Source organism: Schistocerca nitens, chromosome 6, assembly GCF_023898315.1.
Source record: "Schistocerca nitens isolate TAMUIC-IGC-003100 chromosome 6, iqSchNite1.1, whole genome shotgun sequence".
Classification (NCBI taxonomy): domain Eukaryota; kingdom Metazoa; phylum Arthropoda; class Insecta; order Orthoptera; family Acrididae; genus Schistocerca; species Schistocerca nitens.
In genome coordinates, this window is record NC_064619.1 from 85698661 (window position 1) to 85719331 (window position 20671).

At 40.3% G+C, this 20671-nt stretch overlaps 1 protein-coding gene across 1 annotated transcript in view; it reads right to left on the reverse strand.

Moving 5' to 3' along the window:
* Nucleotides 1-20671, reverse strand: part of LOC126262593 (synaptic vesicle glycoprotein 2B-like) — a 229077-nt gene that overhangs the window by 126040 nt on the left and 82366 nt on the right. The window contains exon 3 of the mRNA XM_049959330.1: nucleotides 12961-13122. Coding sequence (XP_049815287.1) covers nucleotides 12961-13122 — 162 coding nt within the window. The remainder of the gene's footprint in view (nucleotides 1-12960; nucleotides 13123-20671) is intronic.

Sequence of the window (20671 nt, forward strand, 5' to 3'; positions counted from 1 at the left end):
TAGTGTCCTCATGTTGATGTCTCGGTGACCAAATTTGCCAATCCTATGCAACCCATGTGGGTCACTATTGGGTGCCATCACCATGTACGCAAATCAGCGGCCTGTTATTTGCACAATTTACATGACTTGTGCATAGGCATCTAATGCTACTTACCTCCAGAAACCTAAAAATCAACTGTTGGTTCCCTGATAAGCAGAATCAGTGATGTTTTTCACTCCAAAAATGAGCAAACAAGCTATTAAGCAGGTTGTCATAATGATTTGACTCATCAGTGTATTTTGAGTTCTTGCATATTATATGTTTGGTTAGATTCAAAGACAAGGGTCAGCACTTTCTTCTGATGACCCCTTTAATGACTTTCATGTCTTCCTTTACTATGATATGGTGAGAAGCCCAAATGCTCAAGCAGTACTTAAGAATGGGTAATGGTATTGTTTTATAAGTGGTCTCTTGTGTAGAGAAGCTACACTTTCCTAAAATTCTTCCAATAAACTGCTGTTGACCATTTGACTGCTCTACTACCAACATTTTGCACTGGGTCTGTTTCATATCCATGTGCAACACTATGTATAGATCTTTAGTCAATGTGGCTGTGTCGAGCAGCACAACACTAATATTGCATTCCAACTTCATGGGAGTGGTTTTGCTACTCATCTGCATTAACTTACATTTTTCTACATCTGGAGTAGCTACCATCCATCGCACCAAATAGACATTCTGTCTAAGCCATCCTATACTGAAACGCCAAAAAACCTGGCTTAGGCATACATATTCAAATACAGAGATATGTAAATAGGCACAATACGGCACTGCGGTCGGTAACGCCTATATAAGACAAGTGTCTGGTGCAGTTGTCAGATGAGTTACTGCTGCTACAAGGGCAAGTTATCAAGGTTTACGTGAGTTTGAATCTGCAAGTACTTGACCAACGATGACTGAAGAGAATTGTTCAATGCAACAGAAGTGCAACACTTTGGCTAACTACTGCAGATTTCAATGCTGGACCATCAACAAGTGTCAATGTCAAATCACTCAACGAAACATCATCAATGTGGACTTTCGGAGCTGAAGGCCCACTCATGTACCCTTGATGACCGCACCACACAAAGCTTTATGTCTCACCTGGGCCCATCAACACCGATATTAGACTGTTGATGACTGGAAACATGTTCCCTGGTTGGACCAGTCTTGTATCAAGCAGATGGATGTGTACAGGTATGGAGACAACCTCATGAATCCATGGACCCTGGATGTCAGCAGGGGAGTATTCATGCTGGTGGAGGCTCTGTAATGGTGTGGGGTGTATGCAGTTGGAATGATATGGGACCCCTAATACATCTAGGTACAACTCTGACAGGTGACACATACATAAGAATCCTGTCTGATCACCTGTATCCATTCATGCCCATTGTGCATTCCGAGGACTTCCAGCAGAACAATGTGACACCCCACATGCCCAGAATAGCTACAGAGTGGCTCCAGGAACACTCTTCTGAGTTTAAACACTTCCTCTGGCCACCACTCCCCAGACATGAACATTATTGAGCGTATCTGGGATGCCTTGCAATGTTTAGTTCAGAAGAGATCTCCACCCTCTCATACTCTTACAGATTTATGGACAGCCCTGCAGGATTCATGGTGTCAGTTCCCTCCAGTGCTACTTCAGACATTAGTCAAGTCTATGCCACATTGTGTTGCAGTGCTTCTGTGTGCTTGCAGGGGACCTACATGATAGGAGGCAGGTGTACCAGTTTCTTTGGCTCTTCAATGTGTATCCCCCTACAACACTCAATGGTGACACTTTTCCGCTCACAACACTATCATCAGCAAACAGTCACAGGTTGCTGGTCATGCTGTCACACATCCCTGGGGCAATGCTGATAATTCCCTTATCTCTGATGAATACTTGCCATCCAGGACAAAGTGCTGGATTCTGTTACTTAAGAAGTCTTTAAGCAACTCACATAGTTGGGTATCTATTCAGTATGCACAGACCTCCATTAACCATACATTCAGAATTAATAAAATATATTGGCCTATTATGTTGAAGTTGGGTGGTTTTTCCATTAAAACACAATGTTTCATACCCATTTTCAAGGGGAATTGTAGCATTTTTGAATGTCTGATTCACACTGAATAACTACTGACTGCAGTGAAATTCTGTTTCATGTACTCTGATGCAGTGATGCTATGTCATATGCTTTGAATACCCAGTTGCAATTGTCCATTGTTGCTTGCTGTCATCCGCTATCGCTACCACCCCATGGTGGAAGACTTGTACACATCTTCTTCAGCACTGAGATCCATATGTCATTCAGTTTCAATCCCTCCTCCTTCCTAATGAAATTCCTGGTGTGTTTAACAATCTCTATGGCCCCTCTGTATAGCTTTTCACAGTATCCACTTGTGGTTGTCAGTACTTGTGTCTTATCAAAATGAATGTGCAAAGCATGTTCTGCAACAGCTGATCTGTCAATCTCTCCTCTCCCACAGTGGCCATTTGCTCTTCTAGGCCTTTTTTACCATTTTTTTTTGTCAAAAATATCCTCCTCAGATGAAGATGAAATATTGAGTTTTAATGGAAAATCCTTCCAACCATGGTATAACATCCCAGAATGTGGTATCATAGATCAATACCACCCTCACTGGCTCATAAGACACTGATAGTACTTGTGTGGGTCCCAGCAGTTCCAGTGATGCAAGCCCACTGAGTCATACCCTCAGTGGCTCTGACTATGAGCACCCTCTGCTGCCACAATATTAGATGGTGACAGCAGCTACACGGACCAGTCTCAGTCACAGTCTTTGACAGTCTTGCAAACTCACTTGTGAAAACTAAAAACAGGGACTGAATTTCTAGTTACAACTTATCTTCAGGAGGTGAAATTTTTAGTACTGCTTAATGATGCATGAAAAAGTGCATGACACTTTCTTAGCTGTAAGAACTACCAGTTCCTTCCTCAGGAAGAAGACTGTGATGGGTTGGGAAGTTTTAAAGGTGGAAGGATGCATCCTATGAGACAATGATGACCTAACTCTGGCTTAATGGCCATCAGTATTCCGGAAGGAATGGAGATTTCATTGATAGAGAAAGGAAGTGAATACAATATGAGGCTCAAGCTAGATATTCTGAGCTAACAGAACTGAAAGAAAGCTTATGTGGTCCAAGGAATTGTGCCAATGTAAATGTGCGGTGATCTAGGCACAATTGGTTTTTTGTTGTTAATATGCTTTTCAAGCAGAATGCCTTGTAGATTAGTGTGGAATGGAGGGTGTACCTTAACATGACAGATTTTCTGGCAAACAATTTTATCAGTGAGACTACAAGGCTGTTCAATAAAACACAAGACACACAACTATAAGGTCTGCTAAAATTTCAACAGGAGAGAGAACAACACTTCTAGCCCCCACTGCTACTTTTGCATTGGACTGACTTCAGGTAATTACCTCTGCTTTCACATCTGAGACTTCAGTCATCAGCACTGATGACAAGCTTACATAATATTATTCACATTGGTGTAATAAGCTGCTGCGTCCTTGCAAAGTCTACTTAAGAACTTTGCTCATGCTGACCAATGATGCTGACTTGCAAGTTCACTGTCACATAATGTACCCTGCTGCCACAATCACTACTCTGATATGCCAGCCCAGCAAGTTTGAAAGCCTTCTGGAACCCATGACAGCCAGTACACAGTACTGTTATTTCTGCAGGTGCTGGTATTGCTGCTGCAGTGCTGGCTGCAGAGTCACACCTGTTTTGCCAGCCTGTCAGCACTTCCAGCCACCCTCCAAAGCTAGTGGCGCAGCAGATCAGTCTTCAGCCATAATTCTGCTGCCCTCTTGTACTGTTGTCACTACTCTTCATTTTCTTGGTCACAAGATTCACTACGTTGTAGGTTCTCACTCTTGGATTATTCATTAGGCTCACTAGTCTGTCATCCTGTCTGTATCGTCTAACTTCCTATTGCTTTGACTTCCTGTTTACTCTTGGCAGCCTGCTGTTGTTGGCCTCAGCTGGTTGGCTAGTTTCTGCAAGTTCTCGAGTCATTCACAGCCTCGTCAGATTCCGGTCACAATAACTGGCAACAAGGTAAAAGGTTAGCAGAATTCCACACTTGGAAAGCTTGTGTAAGTCACAGAAATGCCACAGCAACAGCTACTGTTGGAGCAGCAACTGCAACAGCAGTTGCAACAACAGCAACAATAAACTGAATTGTTCCATCAGGAAATTCACCCTTTGATGAATCAACTGGAGATTTAGAGTACCCAACCCATACAGGCAGTGGTCACTTCCCAGGTGGAGAGACCCTCACTGACATTTCTGTCTTTTAACAATAGCAAAGAGGAGTGGGACACGTATTGGCAGCAGCTGAAACAGCACTTTACTGCCTTTTGTGTCTCTGATAATGCTAATCAACAGTCACTCTTCCTTTCTTGGCCTTCCTGGTGATATTTTTCTTACTGAAGAAGATGGCTCCCCTCTCATAGCCAGCTGCACTCACTTTCAGGGAGATGTGCTTGTTGCTTTCGAATTATTATTCAGAGCAGTTCCACATGGTAGTGTCCGACCTCGAGTTCCATCAGTACCACAAGCAACCTGGTCAGTCCTATCACTTGTGGGTGACTGACTTGCAAGGTTTTAGCTGCCATTGCAATTTCACTTGTGTGAACCAAGCTTCCAAACATCATATGCTGACACCTTGATTTGAGACATTGTGGTTCAATTGGAAGTGCACACTGTCACTCTCAAGGTGGAGAATCTTACCTTGGATGGTATTTTGAATACTGAGCATTCTTTTGAAATTGTGCAGGTATCAAATAAACTCCTCATGGCTTGGCCACAAGTAGTAACACTTCAGACACAACATTGCACCCCAGGGGAGTGGGACTGTTGTAACCAGTGTTCCAGGTGGTAGCATTGTGATTCATCAATTTCTGATGTGCCGATTGCCTCTGAACAGCCAGTCACACTCCATCAATGTGAGCATTGGGTCTTCCATCATGTCCAGACTGCTTCATGTCACAACCACAAGCAGATTGTCTGAATCACTGGGAGAACGACACACATTGTGGCAAAGTGGACATCTCCGAACTGTCTGTTGTAAACTGTAGGGATCACTGGACTGCATTACCCATCTGCATCAAGGGACAGCACACAAGCATCACGTGATTATTCACCAGGATGATCCTTCAACTATTACAGTATTTAAATACCCTCACAATTGTGGCAGGGACATCCATTTCCAGGTGGATACCAAGAGCTATTATTTCCTTGGTCAACCTCCAAATGTATGCTCATTAGCCTACATTTTTCTCACCCTGCCATACATTGGTTGTATATAGTGACAGTTAGATTCTTCTCTGGGATAAATTTACGGTTACAACTGCCTACAAAAAATTCGTGCAATTGCTAATGCTGTTTATTCTTAATAGTCATACATCTGGCTAACGTTGTCCATCTAGATTCCTTCTCACTGTTTGTATTTTCCATCTCTGATGAGGTTCAGATAGCATCTGACATGATTGCAGTAACTCAATGAACTTTGTGCCACCTTCGTGCCTATATTCAAACCTGGTGCTACAGATTTCCAGGCTTATACCTCCTTACATCCAGACACAGTGCCCCGTTTCTACCGGGCATGACTGGTCTGCTGTTAAGCAGAAACTCAATTGCCTCCACGAAACTGGTGTGACTGAATCTCTTAAAACCAGTGCTTGGGCCACACTCTGGTTATGATCACAAAACCCAATGTTTCCCCTTCAGCTATGCAGAGACTTTAAATTGACAATCAGTGCCATGGTATAAATGGAAACTTAGCCAAAACAATATCCAGAGGACCTCCTCAAGTAGCTCCTCAGAAGTGAATATTTTTCCAAGATTGACCTTGCCGGTGCATATTAACAGATGCCACTGGATGAGAGGTTAAAACACATAATCATTATTACCATCTGCTTTGGCTTATACAGTTACAAGCACTTGCTCTTTGGGATCTCTTCCCCTTCATCAATCTTCTATATGTACCTGAAACAGTTAACCATGTTAATTCCTGCTTGCACAATCTATCTCAAAGACTTAATTGTCATGGGCACCACATGTCAGGACCATGTATGCAACCTTTCCATCTTATTTACTATGTTTCAGGACCCATGGTTCAAGTGCTTTTTACACCAATGCCAGTTTTTTTCTGGAGCAAATGGACTGCACCAGACTTGCTCAACAAATAAGGGTAGTGTCGCAGCCATTGACTCTCTACCCAACCCCCAAAACTTAAAGGGGCTGCAGGCTTTTTTGGGAAAGGTGAATTATTATTTAAATGTTGTTCCACAAAAGGACAAGAAAACGATTCAGTACAGGAGGATGACTGCCTGCGAGCATGTTTTCACACAACTGTAGCATCTGCTGCACTCCGTGCCCTGCCTTACGGCCTTCTCCCCCTCATGTCCTCTGGTTTTCACCATGGATGCCTCTCCCTATGGCAATTGGTGCCATGCTGGCAAAGAGGGACAATGGCAGTCCTGATAAACCAGTTGCATATGCATCAAAGTTGCTGATACCTGTTTAAAAAAATTACTCAGAGATAGAAAAAGAAGATTTGGTGACTGTCTTTGCAATAAATAAGTTCCATGTTTACTTATTTGGGACCAAGTTTACACTCATTACAGATTGAAAACAATGGTAGAAGTTTTGGAGCCACGATCTCGACTTCCAGAGGATACGACACAACGGCCACAGCACTGTGTACTTTCCCTCAGCTCCTACAAGCATATCATTAAATACAAGTTGATATCCCCATGAAAATGTGGATGCTCTCTCTTGGCCACCCACAGAACCAGACACAACCTTTGACCAACAAGAAATCTCAAGTTTTCACGTAGTCATGAAAGTGGAATGGCAATGCATCGCGGGCACTTTCCCATTACTGATGCTCAGATCACTAAGACACTTGCTGTGAGCCTGTCTTATGGTGCCTTGTACACTATGTGCTACATGGGTGGCTCACGTATTTTTCAAAGAACGACAATCCAGATCTCTGCGCCTGGGATTGGCCTCCCACCATTTGTCAGTTGTCGCCGATTTTCTCCTGCTTGACCTGGAGGCAGATACTGACCGAGCTGTCATCCAGGCTATCCTGCATCCTCAAGTTTCGCAACTTTTCCACTATAGACATTGTGTGTACCACAGATGAAATCCCTCATGGGGTTACAGGGCCGAGTAAGGACATGGAGGCCATGGTGCCAGCTGTTCCAATTGTTCCAGGCACCAAGTTGCTCTGCCCCAGTCCTTCACCCTTCGTGCAGTCTTCCATTGCCTCTGGTACTGTATTCATCTGGACTGTGATCACCCCTTTCTGGGCTCTATGTGCCCCGTTGTCATGATGCTTACTCTTGCAACCCACATTACGGCCAGCATGGCACCCGTCACAACTGATACAATCTCATTCAGATTCTAGCCGTCGAAGGGCTTCCCCGATTTGTCATGTTGTACAATGGGCCCTAATTCATGGTGACAGCCTTTGAACAATTTTTCACCTCAAACAACGTCAAATGTCTGTTTAATACAGCATTTCACTCACCCTCCTCTGGTGAAGTATAGCATATGGTGCAGATTTTAAACAATGAATGTTAAAATAAGTGGCAACTACCACCACCAAAACAGCTGCGTTCACAATGTTCCCGAGCATATACAGGACTGCCCCTGTCCATGACCGTGGCCTGGCAGAGCTCCTCCATGGGTGTAGCCACACCTCAGTGCACTGTCAGATGCCCCAGGTTCTTGCCACCAGCTGGTGGGCTTCAGAGCTGTGACACCATTCGTGCCACAAGTCCACCTTCCTGAGCATCATCCAGGGTGCTTCCAACACTGCTACACCAGCAGCTGCTGGTGTCCACTGCAGCAGCATGGTGGCCACGGTGCTGTGCCTATCTCGCCAGCCTGTCAGCACTTTATGATACCCTTTAAAGCTAGTTTTACAGTGGCTTAGTGCTCAGTCACTGTGCTCTTGTTTCTTTGTCATGACACATTGTCATCATGGTCACAGGATTCACTACACTTGGGGTTTTCACTCTCAGACTGCTCGTCAAACTTGTTATTCTGCCATGCCATCTCTGTTTTATGTTCTGTTGTACTGTCCTCCTGTTTACTCTTGGTGTGTACTGTTGATGGCCTCAGCTGGTTGGCCAATTTCTGTGGGTTCTCAAGTTGTTCCCAATCTTGACCGATTTCAGTCACAGCAACTCCCTATCAACAATAAATGAACTGTATTCATGTAGATGATTAGCCTACTAATGTTATGATCTTGTCTCACAGTCATAACAATTGCAAATCTAGAGAAAGTAATCCTGTGATCAACTCAATGGGCAATTTTATTAAGCAGTAACTTACTGGTATACAGTTTCCTTAGTAGTAGTAGTAGTAGTAGTAGTAGTAGTAGTAGGTATTCTGCCTCACGGCAGGTCTTGTCATGGGTTAAGCCTTTTCCACCTTCGTCTGTCCATAGCCAGTCTTTCCATTTCTGAATATTTGTCTCCTTGGATATTGTCCAGCATTTGATATCTTCTTTTTCCTCTTCCCCTTTCCCTCCACCGTTCCTTCTATTCCTTCCTTCAATGAACAGTCCCTCCTGAGACAATGTCCAATCCAGTTCTGTTTTATCTTTCTAATGACTTTCAGAATGTTTCTTGCTTCTCCAACTCTTCTTAATATTTCTTTATTCCTTACTCAGTCTCCCCATTTCAATTTTTCCATTCTTCTCCATATCCACATATCTAGTGCCTCCAATCTTCTTTCATCTTCCTTCCTCGATGTCCTTCTTAATACTTCTTCATTCATTACTTGGTCTCCCCATTTCAATTTTTCCATTCTTCTCCATATCCACATCTCTAGTGCCTCCAATCTTCTTTCATCTTCCTTCCTCAATGCCCAGGTCTCTGCATCATACAGTGCAACACTCCAGACGTGACACTTGGAAAGCCTTTTCCTCAGATCTTTGTTTAGTGGTCTGCAAAGTAATTTCTGTTTCCTCTTGAATCCTTCTTTTGCCATTGCAATTCTTTTCCTTAATTTCTGTTGAGCAATACATACCATACATTATTACACTTAAGAAGTAATTGAAGTTATTCACTTGCTCTATTTCCTCTCCCCCTATTTTCATATGGCTTTTTCTCCCATTTCCTCCAATTACCATGCTTTTTGTTTTCTTCTTGTTAATCTTCATTCCATATTCTTCTAATTTTGTGTTTCGATCATCTAACGTTTGTTCCACCTCTCTTGCACTCTCTGTCTTCACAACCATCTCATCTGCAAATCTTATACACTCCACTCTCCGATCCCCTACACAAACTCCTCTCCTTCCATCAAAACTTTCATTAATAATTTCCTCCAGATACATATTGAACAGTGTTGGTGATAAACAACCACCTTGTCCTATATCTCTTCCCAGTTCAATTTCTTCACTCATCACACCTCCTATTCTTACTCTCGCTCTCTGGTTCAAATATAAATTTCTGATTAGCCACCTATCCCTCCAGTCAACTCCATGTTTCCTTAGGATTTTCATCAATTTGTCCCACCTGACACAGCCAAAAGCCTTCTCAAGATCAATGAACACAACATACACCTTCCTTTTCTTCTCCGTGTACCTCTCTCTTATCATTTTCAATAGCCCATTCGTGTCTCTAGTTCCCACTCCTCGCCTGAAACCAAATTGTTCATCCCCTATTACGCAATTCAACTTTCCATATAGCCTTCTTCTGAGCATCCTCAGCAAGACCTTGGCTGCATGTGATATAAGGCTCACTGTTCTATGTTCCTCACATTTTTTGCTGTTCTTTTTCTTTTCTATAGGTATTAAGATACTTGTTATAAAACCTTTGGCCATCTTCCTGTCATGTATATTTGATTACACAATTCAATCAACTCCCTTTTCCCTTCTTTCTCCAATGACTTTAACTGTTCCACAGGAATCTCATCAATTCCCATCACTCCATTTTTCATCTCCTTCATAGATGCTTCAATCTCACTAGTTAGTATTGCATTTCCTTTCTCATCATCTGCAACTTTATTTTCTTATTCTATCCCAAGCTCTTCTTCACTTGGTTGGCTATCTGCAGCATATAGCCATTCTATATATTCTTCCCATTTTCTCATTATTTCTTGGGGTTCACTCACCATTTTACCATCTGCTGCCTCTACTTCCTTTAGTCCATTGTTGTTTCTCTTTTCCCTGAATGTCAAATCCATAGCTTCTTTGTACATCAAATCATATTTTGCTTCTTTCTCTAATTTCTCTGTCTTGTCACACTTTTCTGTCAGCCATTTCTCCTTTGCTGTTTCTTTCTCCTTTCTTAATTCATTATTTAACCTCCTGTAGTTGTGCTTCCCTTCTTCTGTGTTTGCAGTTTTCCATTTCCTGCAGTCATCCATCTTGGTTATCATATCTGGTGTTACCCATTCTTTCTTTACTTTTTTCCTCTCCTTGACTCCAAGCATTTCCTTAGCTACCTTTCTGATCCCATTTTTAAAATGATCCCATCGTCCTTCTGTGCATTTCATTTCCTGTCCTTGCATCGTGATTTAACAAATTGCATTCTCTAATTTTTCACAACTGCCTTTGTCTTCCAGTTTCTCAAAGTTAATGTGCTCTCTCTTCTGTCCTTAAATACAGTCTTATTAAATATGTTTCAAACAGTATGTTTCGTATTGTGGTGTTTTGAGATGCATAAATATCTACATGTACTTGTACATCATACTCCACAAACCGCCTAACAGTGTGTTGAGGAGGATACTTCTGGTATTACTGACTGATCCCCTCTACTGTTCCACTTGTGAATGGTGTCTGGGAAGAATGATTGTTCATAAGTTCCTGTATTAGCTATAATTTCTTGAATTTTCTTGTCATGAACATTTCACAAGATGTGTGTGGGAGGAAGAAATATATTGTCCAACTGTTCCCTAAAAGTGCTCTCTCAAAATGTAAATAGTAAAACTTCTCAGCGATGTACAATGTCTCTCTTGTAGCATCTGCCACTGGAGTTTGTTGAGCATCTCTGTAACACACTCGCACCAATTGAACGATCCCATGATGAAACACACTGTTCTTCAATGGATCTTCTCTATCTCTTCTATCAGTGCTACCTGGTAAGAATCCCAGATTGTTAAACAATACTCAATATTCAGTAAACCAAGTGCCTTGAATCCAGTTCCTTCATGAATGAATTACACTTCCTCAAGATTCCTTCTATGAATCTCAGTGTGGTATCTGCTTTTCCTACTACTGATTGTTTTATGTGGTCAAGCCACGTAAGGTTACACTGGATAGTTACTCCTAGATATTTTGTGGTAAGCTGTTGTATCCAGCAATTTGTCATCAACAGTGTAGTTGTAAAGAGTGGATTTCTTTTCCTATGTATGTACAATATGTTTTATTTATTTATGCTCGGAGTCAACTGCCAGAGTCTGCACCATTCATGAGTCCTCTGCAGGTCATTGTGCAAATCAGTACTGTCTTCTGGCATTTTTACTTTCTTGTAGACAACTATATCATTTGCAAAAACGTCTTTTAGAGCTGCTGATGCTTTCTGCTATATCATTTATATACTTTGTAAACAGTAATGGTCCTATCGCACTTCCTTGGAGTGTTCCAGAAATTACCTTTATACCTGTTGATTTTGTTCTATTGGGAGTGACGTATTGAGTTCTATCTGTAATGAAGTCTTGAATACAGTCACAAATCAGGCCTGATACTTGGTAAACTCATATTTTTTCCCTAAACAGCAGTGTGGGATGCTGTCCTATTCCTTCTTGAAGTCCAGGAACATAGGCTTAACCTGAACACCATAGTCTGCAGCAATACGGATCTCGTGGAGGCACAGAGCGAGCTGAATTTTGCAAGATCTCTGTTTGCAGAATCCATGTTGATTTTTATAGAGGAGATTTTTGTTCTCCAAAAATTCATAATTCTTGAACATAAAACATGTTCCATAATTCTTCAATGATATAGGCCTATAACTGTCTGCATGTGTGCTCCAAGTCCTCTTAAAAACGAGAGTGGCCTGCACTTTATTTCAGTACTAGGTACCTTTCATTGCTCCAGTGATCTATGATAAACTGATGCTAGAAGGGGAGCAAGTTCTTCTGTATAATCTTTGTAGAAACTTATAGGACTATCAGCTGGTCCTGATGCCTTTCCACTACTAAGTGACTGCAGTTACTTTCCTATTCTGTTGCTAACTCAGTATCTGCTATTTTGACATTCATGCTGTCATTGGAAAGAGGGGCTCTATTATGATCTTCTGCAGTGAAACAATTTCAGAAGACCAAATTCAATATTTTGATTTTCTCTCTGTCATCTTCAGTTTCTGCGCCAGTATGGTCATTGAGTGAATGAATAGAGGATTTCAAACTGCTTGCTGATTTTAAGTAAGACCAAAACCTCATGCTAGTGGTTTGAAAAATTTTACTTTCAAAGTCATTGAATGATAAATGTCACTGTGAACTAAGCCAAAAATCAATTATTTTTATGGATTAAAAGAAGTCATGATTCAGATGCTTTTGATTCCTGCAGCTAATGTAACATATCTGGTTTGTACAGTTTATTTAAATGCAACTCTAACATTCAGATGCAAAATACACATATTGACATATTCATTGATTAATATTTATTCCATGTATCTCATATTTACTCAGTAAATAGCTTCATGATTAGCTACTCAACATTAAGCATAATTACTTTAAAAAATACAAATTTCCTTCAGAATCTACAAGTCATATAGATTTTTGTTTTTGATAAATTATTAATATTTATGATGATTTATGTGCCCTGGCTGTTCATTGATTTTTTTACTTTAAAATCAGTTACTCTCAGTTATGCTCTGTAGTCACAAAATCACGTCATTATAATAACTGTAAGAAATAATTTAAGTTTCAGTCTATTTACATAAATCAATGACTGATTGCTCACCTGCATACATGATAGAGTTAAGTAAGCCTTTGTCAGATGGCTGCATTTTTAGGTCACACTGTGCTGCTGGTAGCAGGTATGACATTGATGAAGAACTGAACTGGTTTGCAAGGGAGCATACCACAGATATAAAAAATAATAGATAGTTGTACATCCCAAAACCTAAAAAAAGAGAACAGATTCAGAAAATTGAAATTACTTTTGTTATTATGACTTATAATTTTTATTTTGTTTATTAATGAAAGTGTGCATGCTATTGCTATAATAATACTGAAAACTCCTAATCCACAGTAATTTTATGATCTTTTTTATGTTGTCTAAGCACCATCTGTCATTCACCTGCAATTGAGCAACAGCGATCTCATTTTTGCCTGTAATAAAGTAATATGATGATAAGATTGTCAGATTGTCATTTTCATGGCAACAAATATAGTAGAGCAATATAGAACTCCATAATATTGTACAGGATAGCAGCCAGTCAATGAATATTTTAGGGAATTAGTTCAAAAATTTATTTCAAGGGCCCTGTGGAATCTTTACAAGTTTTCTCCCAGAGTAATTCACGCCATGTCTACATGACACAAGTTGCTTGCCTTTCAAAACTGAGGCGGTTCTGTCCAGTTAAAGCTGCTGACAAGAGACACCCTGAGCCCTCTGCTGAAACTGCTAGCGAATTCACGCCATTGGTTTTAGCCAGTAGCATGCACGGAGTATCAATCACGTGTGTGGATGCTGGAGGGTTCTGCGGTGCAGAACACACTTGCTTCTCTCTCTTGTAATCCAGACCTCAAGCAGAACAGATGTCTTTTTGGAAGGCAGAGCCTCTGGCTCTGCTTTCACGACCGGCCACCAATGTAAGTCAACATGAACCACTTCCCCTTCTGTTACCCATTTCATGTAATTGTTCGACCTCCTAGATTAGCTTAAACTTGCTAACTTCCGACCCTCGGTGCGCATTTTGTTCTCCATATATTGAAATATATCCTCTTTATTGTACTTAATTTCCTGTTTTGTCATTTAACGGCAGCCCTGGATGCCCACTATCAAATCCTGACCACTCGACCTTCTGCACACTGCCGCCACAAGGCATATTTAACAACCTTCTGCCCCCTTCCCTGACATCTGCTATGCAGATGAGATAAGTCTACTGTTATTTTAGAAGCACTTATTTCCCTGTTTTCTTTCAAGCTGCCTAAGGTTAAAAAATGATTGCGAGTTTTTCATTCTCATGCCCACACACTAGGCTATAATTCTGAGCAGAGTTTGGAAGCAAGCGACCTCCAGCTGATGCAAAGCGGAAACACACCATAATAATGAAGTGCGCCGTTATGGGGTGTTTTCCCGTGGACCGCTATTTAGTTTGGTGGCACTCCACACTTCTGATCCTCCTCCAAAGTATAGTACCACCAGACCACCTTCTGTAAATGCTTAACATGCCCGCTACAGTATACATTTTCGTGGAAATCGTTGCTAAGTGAAGCACCCAAGTTATATAAAATACTCAATAGAGAAGAGCTGAATGCGCCCCTGAAGTTGAAACGAAGTGTGCTACCCTCTCGCTGTAGAGCGGTAAGCGAGATAGAGAGTTCACCCAGATGAACACAAGTTTTGTTATTATTCACCCTACTTCTTATGAAGTAATTTATTGATGAAGTGAGGATGTTATGAGGGAGCACGGAAATTGACACTGCTACCATTTGGATACGGTGCCCCCCCTCCCCGTGTGTTTAGGAAGTGAGAGACACCCGTTCGTTTATTCAAACAAACACACCCATGATGTTGCAAGATTGAAGCTCCCACTGAAATAAGCACTAATTTGTTGATGTTTAGCACCCATGATGTGACGTCATTGCCCAAGCGCAGTAACACATTATTTTGTTGATAATTTAGTTAGCAAGAGACTTCCACCCAAATGAATAAAAAGTTTCATTGTACAATGTTGCAGTAGTTCATGCCCCCCCCCTTTTTTTCTTAGCTCACCCTATTACTTCAGGGATTTTGGGTATTTCGTAGCAGTTAACCACCATGAGACGTAATCGCCCTGTGTCTTTCTTACCCATGCATTGCATTGGGTTACTACCATTGCTCTGAGTTGCTCGTCTACCTGAACTTGTTCCCAATTATACCCAATTCCTTATCCTTTAACATGAGCATCCTTCTGGTTCACCGCGAGTGTGCCGCTCAGCATAAATGGCCAATATGTCGGGCTACCCTGGCATTGCGATCGCAGATGGCTGTACACGATTTACCCAGAACAAATCCTGTGTTAAATACAACATGATTTTTCCCATTGGTCAAATCCCTTTTCTTCCTAAGCCCCAATATCCAGTACTAAAGCTTCTGATTCAGTGAATCACTTATGAAACCACTAAATTCCACCAGTACATGCCGCGAGCTGTGCTGCTTGCTGATAGTGCCATGCCACTTCCCCTTCACCCCCCTTGCTATTCCTCGTCCCTCAAGCTTACCTCTCCGCTCTTTCCCCTCCCACAAAACGTGCGTAACACCACAGATAATACCCCCTCCATCACCCTGCTAGAGAGAACGGCCATTAAAGTTTGTCGATGTCACACTTCCCCACCACACAAGCCACATTCTCTTCTCCTGTCAGTCAAAGTTTGCTTACAAACAGTGCGTGCACTTGTATCACACAGAGATGTGAACCTTTTCGTATTTTGTGTACTGATTAAAAACTCACTGCATTCTTTCCGTTCCTTTATATGAAGTTTTGTGAATAGGATGAGAATATTGTTAGTTGTTTTGTCACTATGGACACACTTTTTAATTACTTTTCTAGAGTTTTGCCTGTGTGTTCTCCCTGCCTATAACTTTGTTTTACAAGCTTATTTTATGCCATATGACAGTCCCCTGATTTCATCCTTAATTCCAGTGTTTTGTCAGTATATGTTGTAGCCCATGGAACTTTATGTAACCATTACCTGTAACTAATACATGGAGATTTTACATTTGTTATCACTCAGATGTAACCCAAGCTAGGTGTTAACGTTCTGCAGTAAGTAAATTTATTATGTTTCTTTTTGCCCAAATATTTTGATTACCGTAGAATTAAGTATTTTGTTATAAAAGCAGATTTTCCCTCAAACTAACAGCAACCATGATAGTTCACTCCTATTTTGTGAAGCATTATGGCCTCATTTTAACTTCGTTTGTCTTAAGACTTGATTATATGTACAGTGATGATTTCAACTATTACAGGAGATATTGTATTGTAATTTGAACAAGTTAATATTTTACTATTTTTGTAACTCATGAAAATTGATAAACTTAACTACATGTCAGTTTCCCCCCACCCTCCCATTACAAAACATGAAAACAATTGCAACACACCCCTCCCATAGCATTAAGGCCCCTACTATGGCAAACCATCTTTCTGGTGAGTGACTGACGCCGTTTTGTAAACAGTGTTTGTCACCATTTCTCTGGAAGGGGGAAAGAATGTACAGTATGACAGCCAGTCCAGGAATATTTTAGGGAATTGGTTTAAAAATTTATTTCAAAGGCCCAGTGGAATCTTTACAAGTTTTCTCCCAGAGTAATTCACGCTGTATCTACGTGACACAAGTCGCTTGCCTTTCAAAACCGAGGCGGTTCTGTCCAGTTAAAGCTGCTGACAGGAGACACCCTGAGCTCTCTGCTGAATCTGCTAGTGAATAATTGACATTGGTTTTAGCCAATAGCGTGCATGGGATACCGATCACATGTGTGGATGCTGGAGGGTTCTGCGGTGCAGAACACACTTGCTTCTTTCTCTTGTAATCCAGACCTCGAGCAGAACAGATGCCTTTTTGGAAGGCAGAGTCTTTGGCTCTGCTTTCACGACCAGCCACCAATGTAAGTCAACATGAACCGCTTCCTCTTCTGTTACCCATTTCATTTAATTGTTGGACTTCCTAGACTGGCTTAAACCTACTAACTTACGACCCTAGGCGCACATTTTGTTCTCCATATATTGAAATATATCCTCTTTATTGTACTTAATTTCCTGTTTTGTCATTTAACGGCAGCCCTGGATGCCCACTATCAAATCCTGACTGCTTGACCTCCTGCACACTGCCGCCAGAAGGCATATTTAACAACCTTCTTCCCCCTTCCCTGCCATTTTATACATTAACATTGGTGTCAGAAGTTTCTCTCCCCATCCCCAAACCGTGTACTCCTTTTACATTTGGTGACCAGAAGTGGGTATGTTAGCGTCTGTATAACTTTACATTGGTTGCAGAAGTCCCCCTTAAACTTCCCGTAGCTTTACAATATGTACATTAGTTATTGGGCACAATATTTAAAATTATATAAAACCAATAAAAGTAAAGTATAGTAAAGAGATAAGTGGCATAGCACTTATTTTGTATTACACACAACTGATTGAAGGTATTTTTGTGTGACATTAATTTTTATTTCATTCTATGTCACTGTTATTGGGGCTGAAGTGTTGCCTGCCTAGAGAAATCAAACTGACAGTCCAGTTTGTACATAATTTCTGATGAATTTTTCCTAATCCTGTTTTAATATCAGGTCGCAGAAACAATTTCATGAGAATTGGTTGACAGTTTCTCAAACTCCTATGAATGTAATCATCTCAAAGTTTCATAATTCATATTGATCTGCCATGCAGTGAATATTTATTTCACTGCTGTGAGAAACCTTGCCCTAATCTATAACTGTCAAACAACTATGAGCCTAACACAAACTTCACTTTGTTCATAATAGTCTACAATCTGAATTAGTTTGTGGTCAGAGTGTTAAAATGTAAATGGCGACAGGGAAGATGATAAGCAAAGACTTACACACAGCTCTTACACAAAATTACACCAAAGCTAATCGTAGAATGAAATCCATTTCTATGATGATACTACAGCTTGTGCAGTAATGAACCTGATTTAGCTGGCCAAGGAGACATTATCAGTGCCCACCAACAGTGATTATAGCCCAAACACTATCAGTTTCTTGCACGCTTCCTTGAGCTGTCGTAGAAAGCTGTTCAGTGAGATTCCTCACTGGAACAGTACTTGAGCTACAGCAATCAAGCTTTCAAGCAAGGAAGGAAGATTGGGATTTAACACCACAGTGAGATTGAGGTCAGTGAAGAAGGATAATTAATGTTAAAGAACTCAGAAAAAATTATAATATTACTATGAGTAAGATGGTCAGTCTATTGTGGCACTAGGAGCAAGGAAGCAATTAAATACAACACAGGACTATCAAGCAAACAATACTAGGTAAGCGATAGAATGTGCTTAATTAAACCTTAATTAAACATTGTGTGCTTGTAAATTAATACTGAAAAGCAGTTAACTTTTAATTGTAACTGTATAAAGATCCCCACAGGAAATTTTGATCTGTTTATAATGAATACACTTTACTTATTATGCTATCTGTCAGACAGTAGCAAACAGTTAATAGTCTATGGTGATTTCAGTATGGATTTTCAAAGTAATTCTGATGAGAAAAATGATCTGAAAACCTTATTTGGATCCTACAATTTGTTCTCAATAATTAACTTTTGAACTTGATTTGATTAAGGTGGTGGGACTGTAATTAATAATTATTCCTCGATGAAGCTCAAAGCAAGAAAGTAACTGTATATCCAGTAACAAATACTCTCTGAGATCATGCTGCATAGTTAGCTAGTATAAATTAAATAGTGCTTTGCAGTATAGATACTCCTAAGTGGAAATCAGTTTGAACAATTAACAACTCCAGAACAAATGTTTTTAAGAATAGTCTACAAGAGATGACCTCTGGGATGAAATTTATAATGAACCAAAAACTGACATAAAATTTAATCTATTCCATGATAAATTCATATCATTATTTGATCATATGTTTCCACACAAGCTAATGATAAAGGACAGTAAACAGCCATGCAAAAGAAAAAAGGATAACTAGAGAAATAAAGTATCTTGTGAAAGGAAAAGGGAAATGCATCTGTCGGCAAGAACAGGTAAAAACTCTGGGAATATATCAAGTCTGAGTTATATTCAGAATTCTTTTATACTATCAGGTATTGGTAATTTGATTTCATTAATTTATATGTTCATATAAAACCAAAATTCATTATGTCATACATAACTATTTACATCTTATTTGTTTAGAATAAATTTGAAGATTTAATACAAAAACCTGTAAAGTCACGTTTACCAAGTTTTGATAACTATTTATCAGTTAATGTCTTTGACAGTGATGTAAAACTCTTTGACTTAAATGTAATCTTCGTACTCTTTCTTTTTACATATGGCAGGAAGTTGTGTGGTAATGCAGACAAGTCATCTGTGTGATGTGGTTGAAAGCAGACATTGTAGCTGGAACTCATAGCTCAAGGAAACAAAAGAATATCACATTTCATTATTCTGATATTTGAAGAGTTAAAATACAAATATTCAAAGTGCAGATGCTTTTTTATTCCACAGATAGTGATTCACCAGACTTCCAGAATTCTAACACTGGTGCACGTTCTTTATACAAAGGAAACCTGCATCATTATCATACCTCTATAAGAAGACAATGAAGCCATCTTCAAGACAATCAGCTAATTAAAAACTATACTTTAGTTAAGTGAATATACAATTCAATGCAACTACATTCACAAGAATGACAAATTTATGTTCCATAGGCAACTCATTGAATATACAGTAGTGAATCAATATACTATATTTGGGGGTTCATCCAGGATATTAATATTCTACAAAGAAACATTAGTCTATTTGTCAGATAAACCCAAAGTAAAAAAAAAAAAAAAAAATGCAATGAATGTTGTAAAAGTCAACAAAGTGGAGATGAAATGAAGATACATTTAAGATCTGTGAACAACAGGACTAGAAAGCAAAGATGACGCATCTCCCTGGCTGAGCTACCCAAGAACGACTCACAACCTGTACTCACAGTTTTACTTTCCCCAGTACCTCACTACTACCTTCCAAACTTTATAGAAGCTCCCATGTGAAACTTGCAAGACTGGCAGAAGTAAAGCTGTAAGCATAGGTCATGAATCATGTATGGATAGCTCAGTTGGTAGAGCACTTGTCCACAAAAGGCAAAGGTCATGAGTGGAGTATCAGTCTGGTACACAGTTTGAATGTGCCAGGAAGTGTCATATCGGCGCACACTCCCCTACAGAGTGAAAATTTCATTAAAAAAGAAGAAGAAGAAACACTACTTTGCACTCACACTCTGAAACACTTTCATCAGATGCATAGCTGCCACACTGGTCATCATTCATTATGGTACGGCACATCAGTGCATATGATCTTGTGGATAATCAGCTTTAGGCGTGGTGTAAATGCCTGAAGTCATGACTCTCACTCTGTCACTGGCTGCTGTAGTAGGCCTTGCACATGTACAGAATGGCACTTTGCAATCCCACAGGGGCCTCTACGTGATGATGTGTTCCACTCCTCCATTTGGTCTTGGCTGAACTGGCTGCTGGATTGAAACAGGGAGTCATATCTTGCATCCTTGCAGAGCTGATATGTGGGCATGCAGCTGCAGTTAATACTCAATGTATTGTAAACTTAGAGAGAAACAAACAGCACTTACGTGTCCACTCGCAGCTAACATGTAGAACATCGGTGAAATAATTTACACTCTTAAAGCTTTTTATGAACAGAACTGTGCCCTGTCTGTCACTACCAAAGAGATAGGGTGTACACAGAGAGGCTGCAAATTGTTGTTCAGCACTCCCTGCAGTGCCACA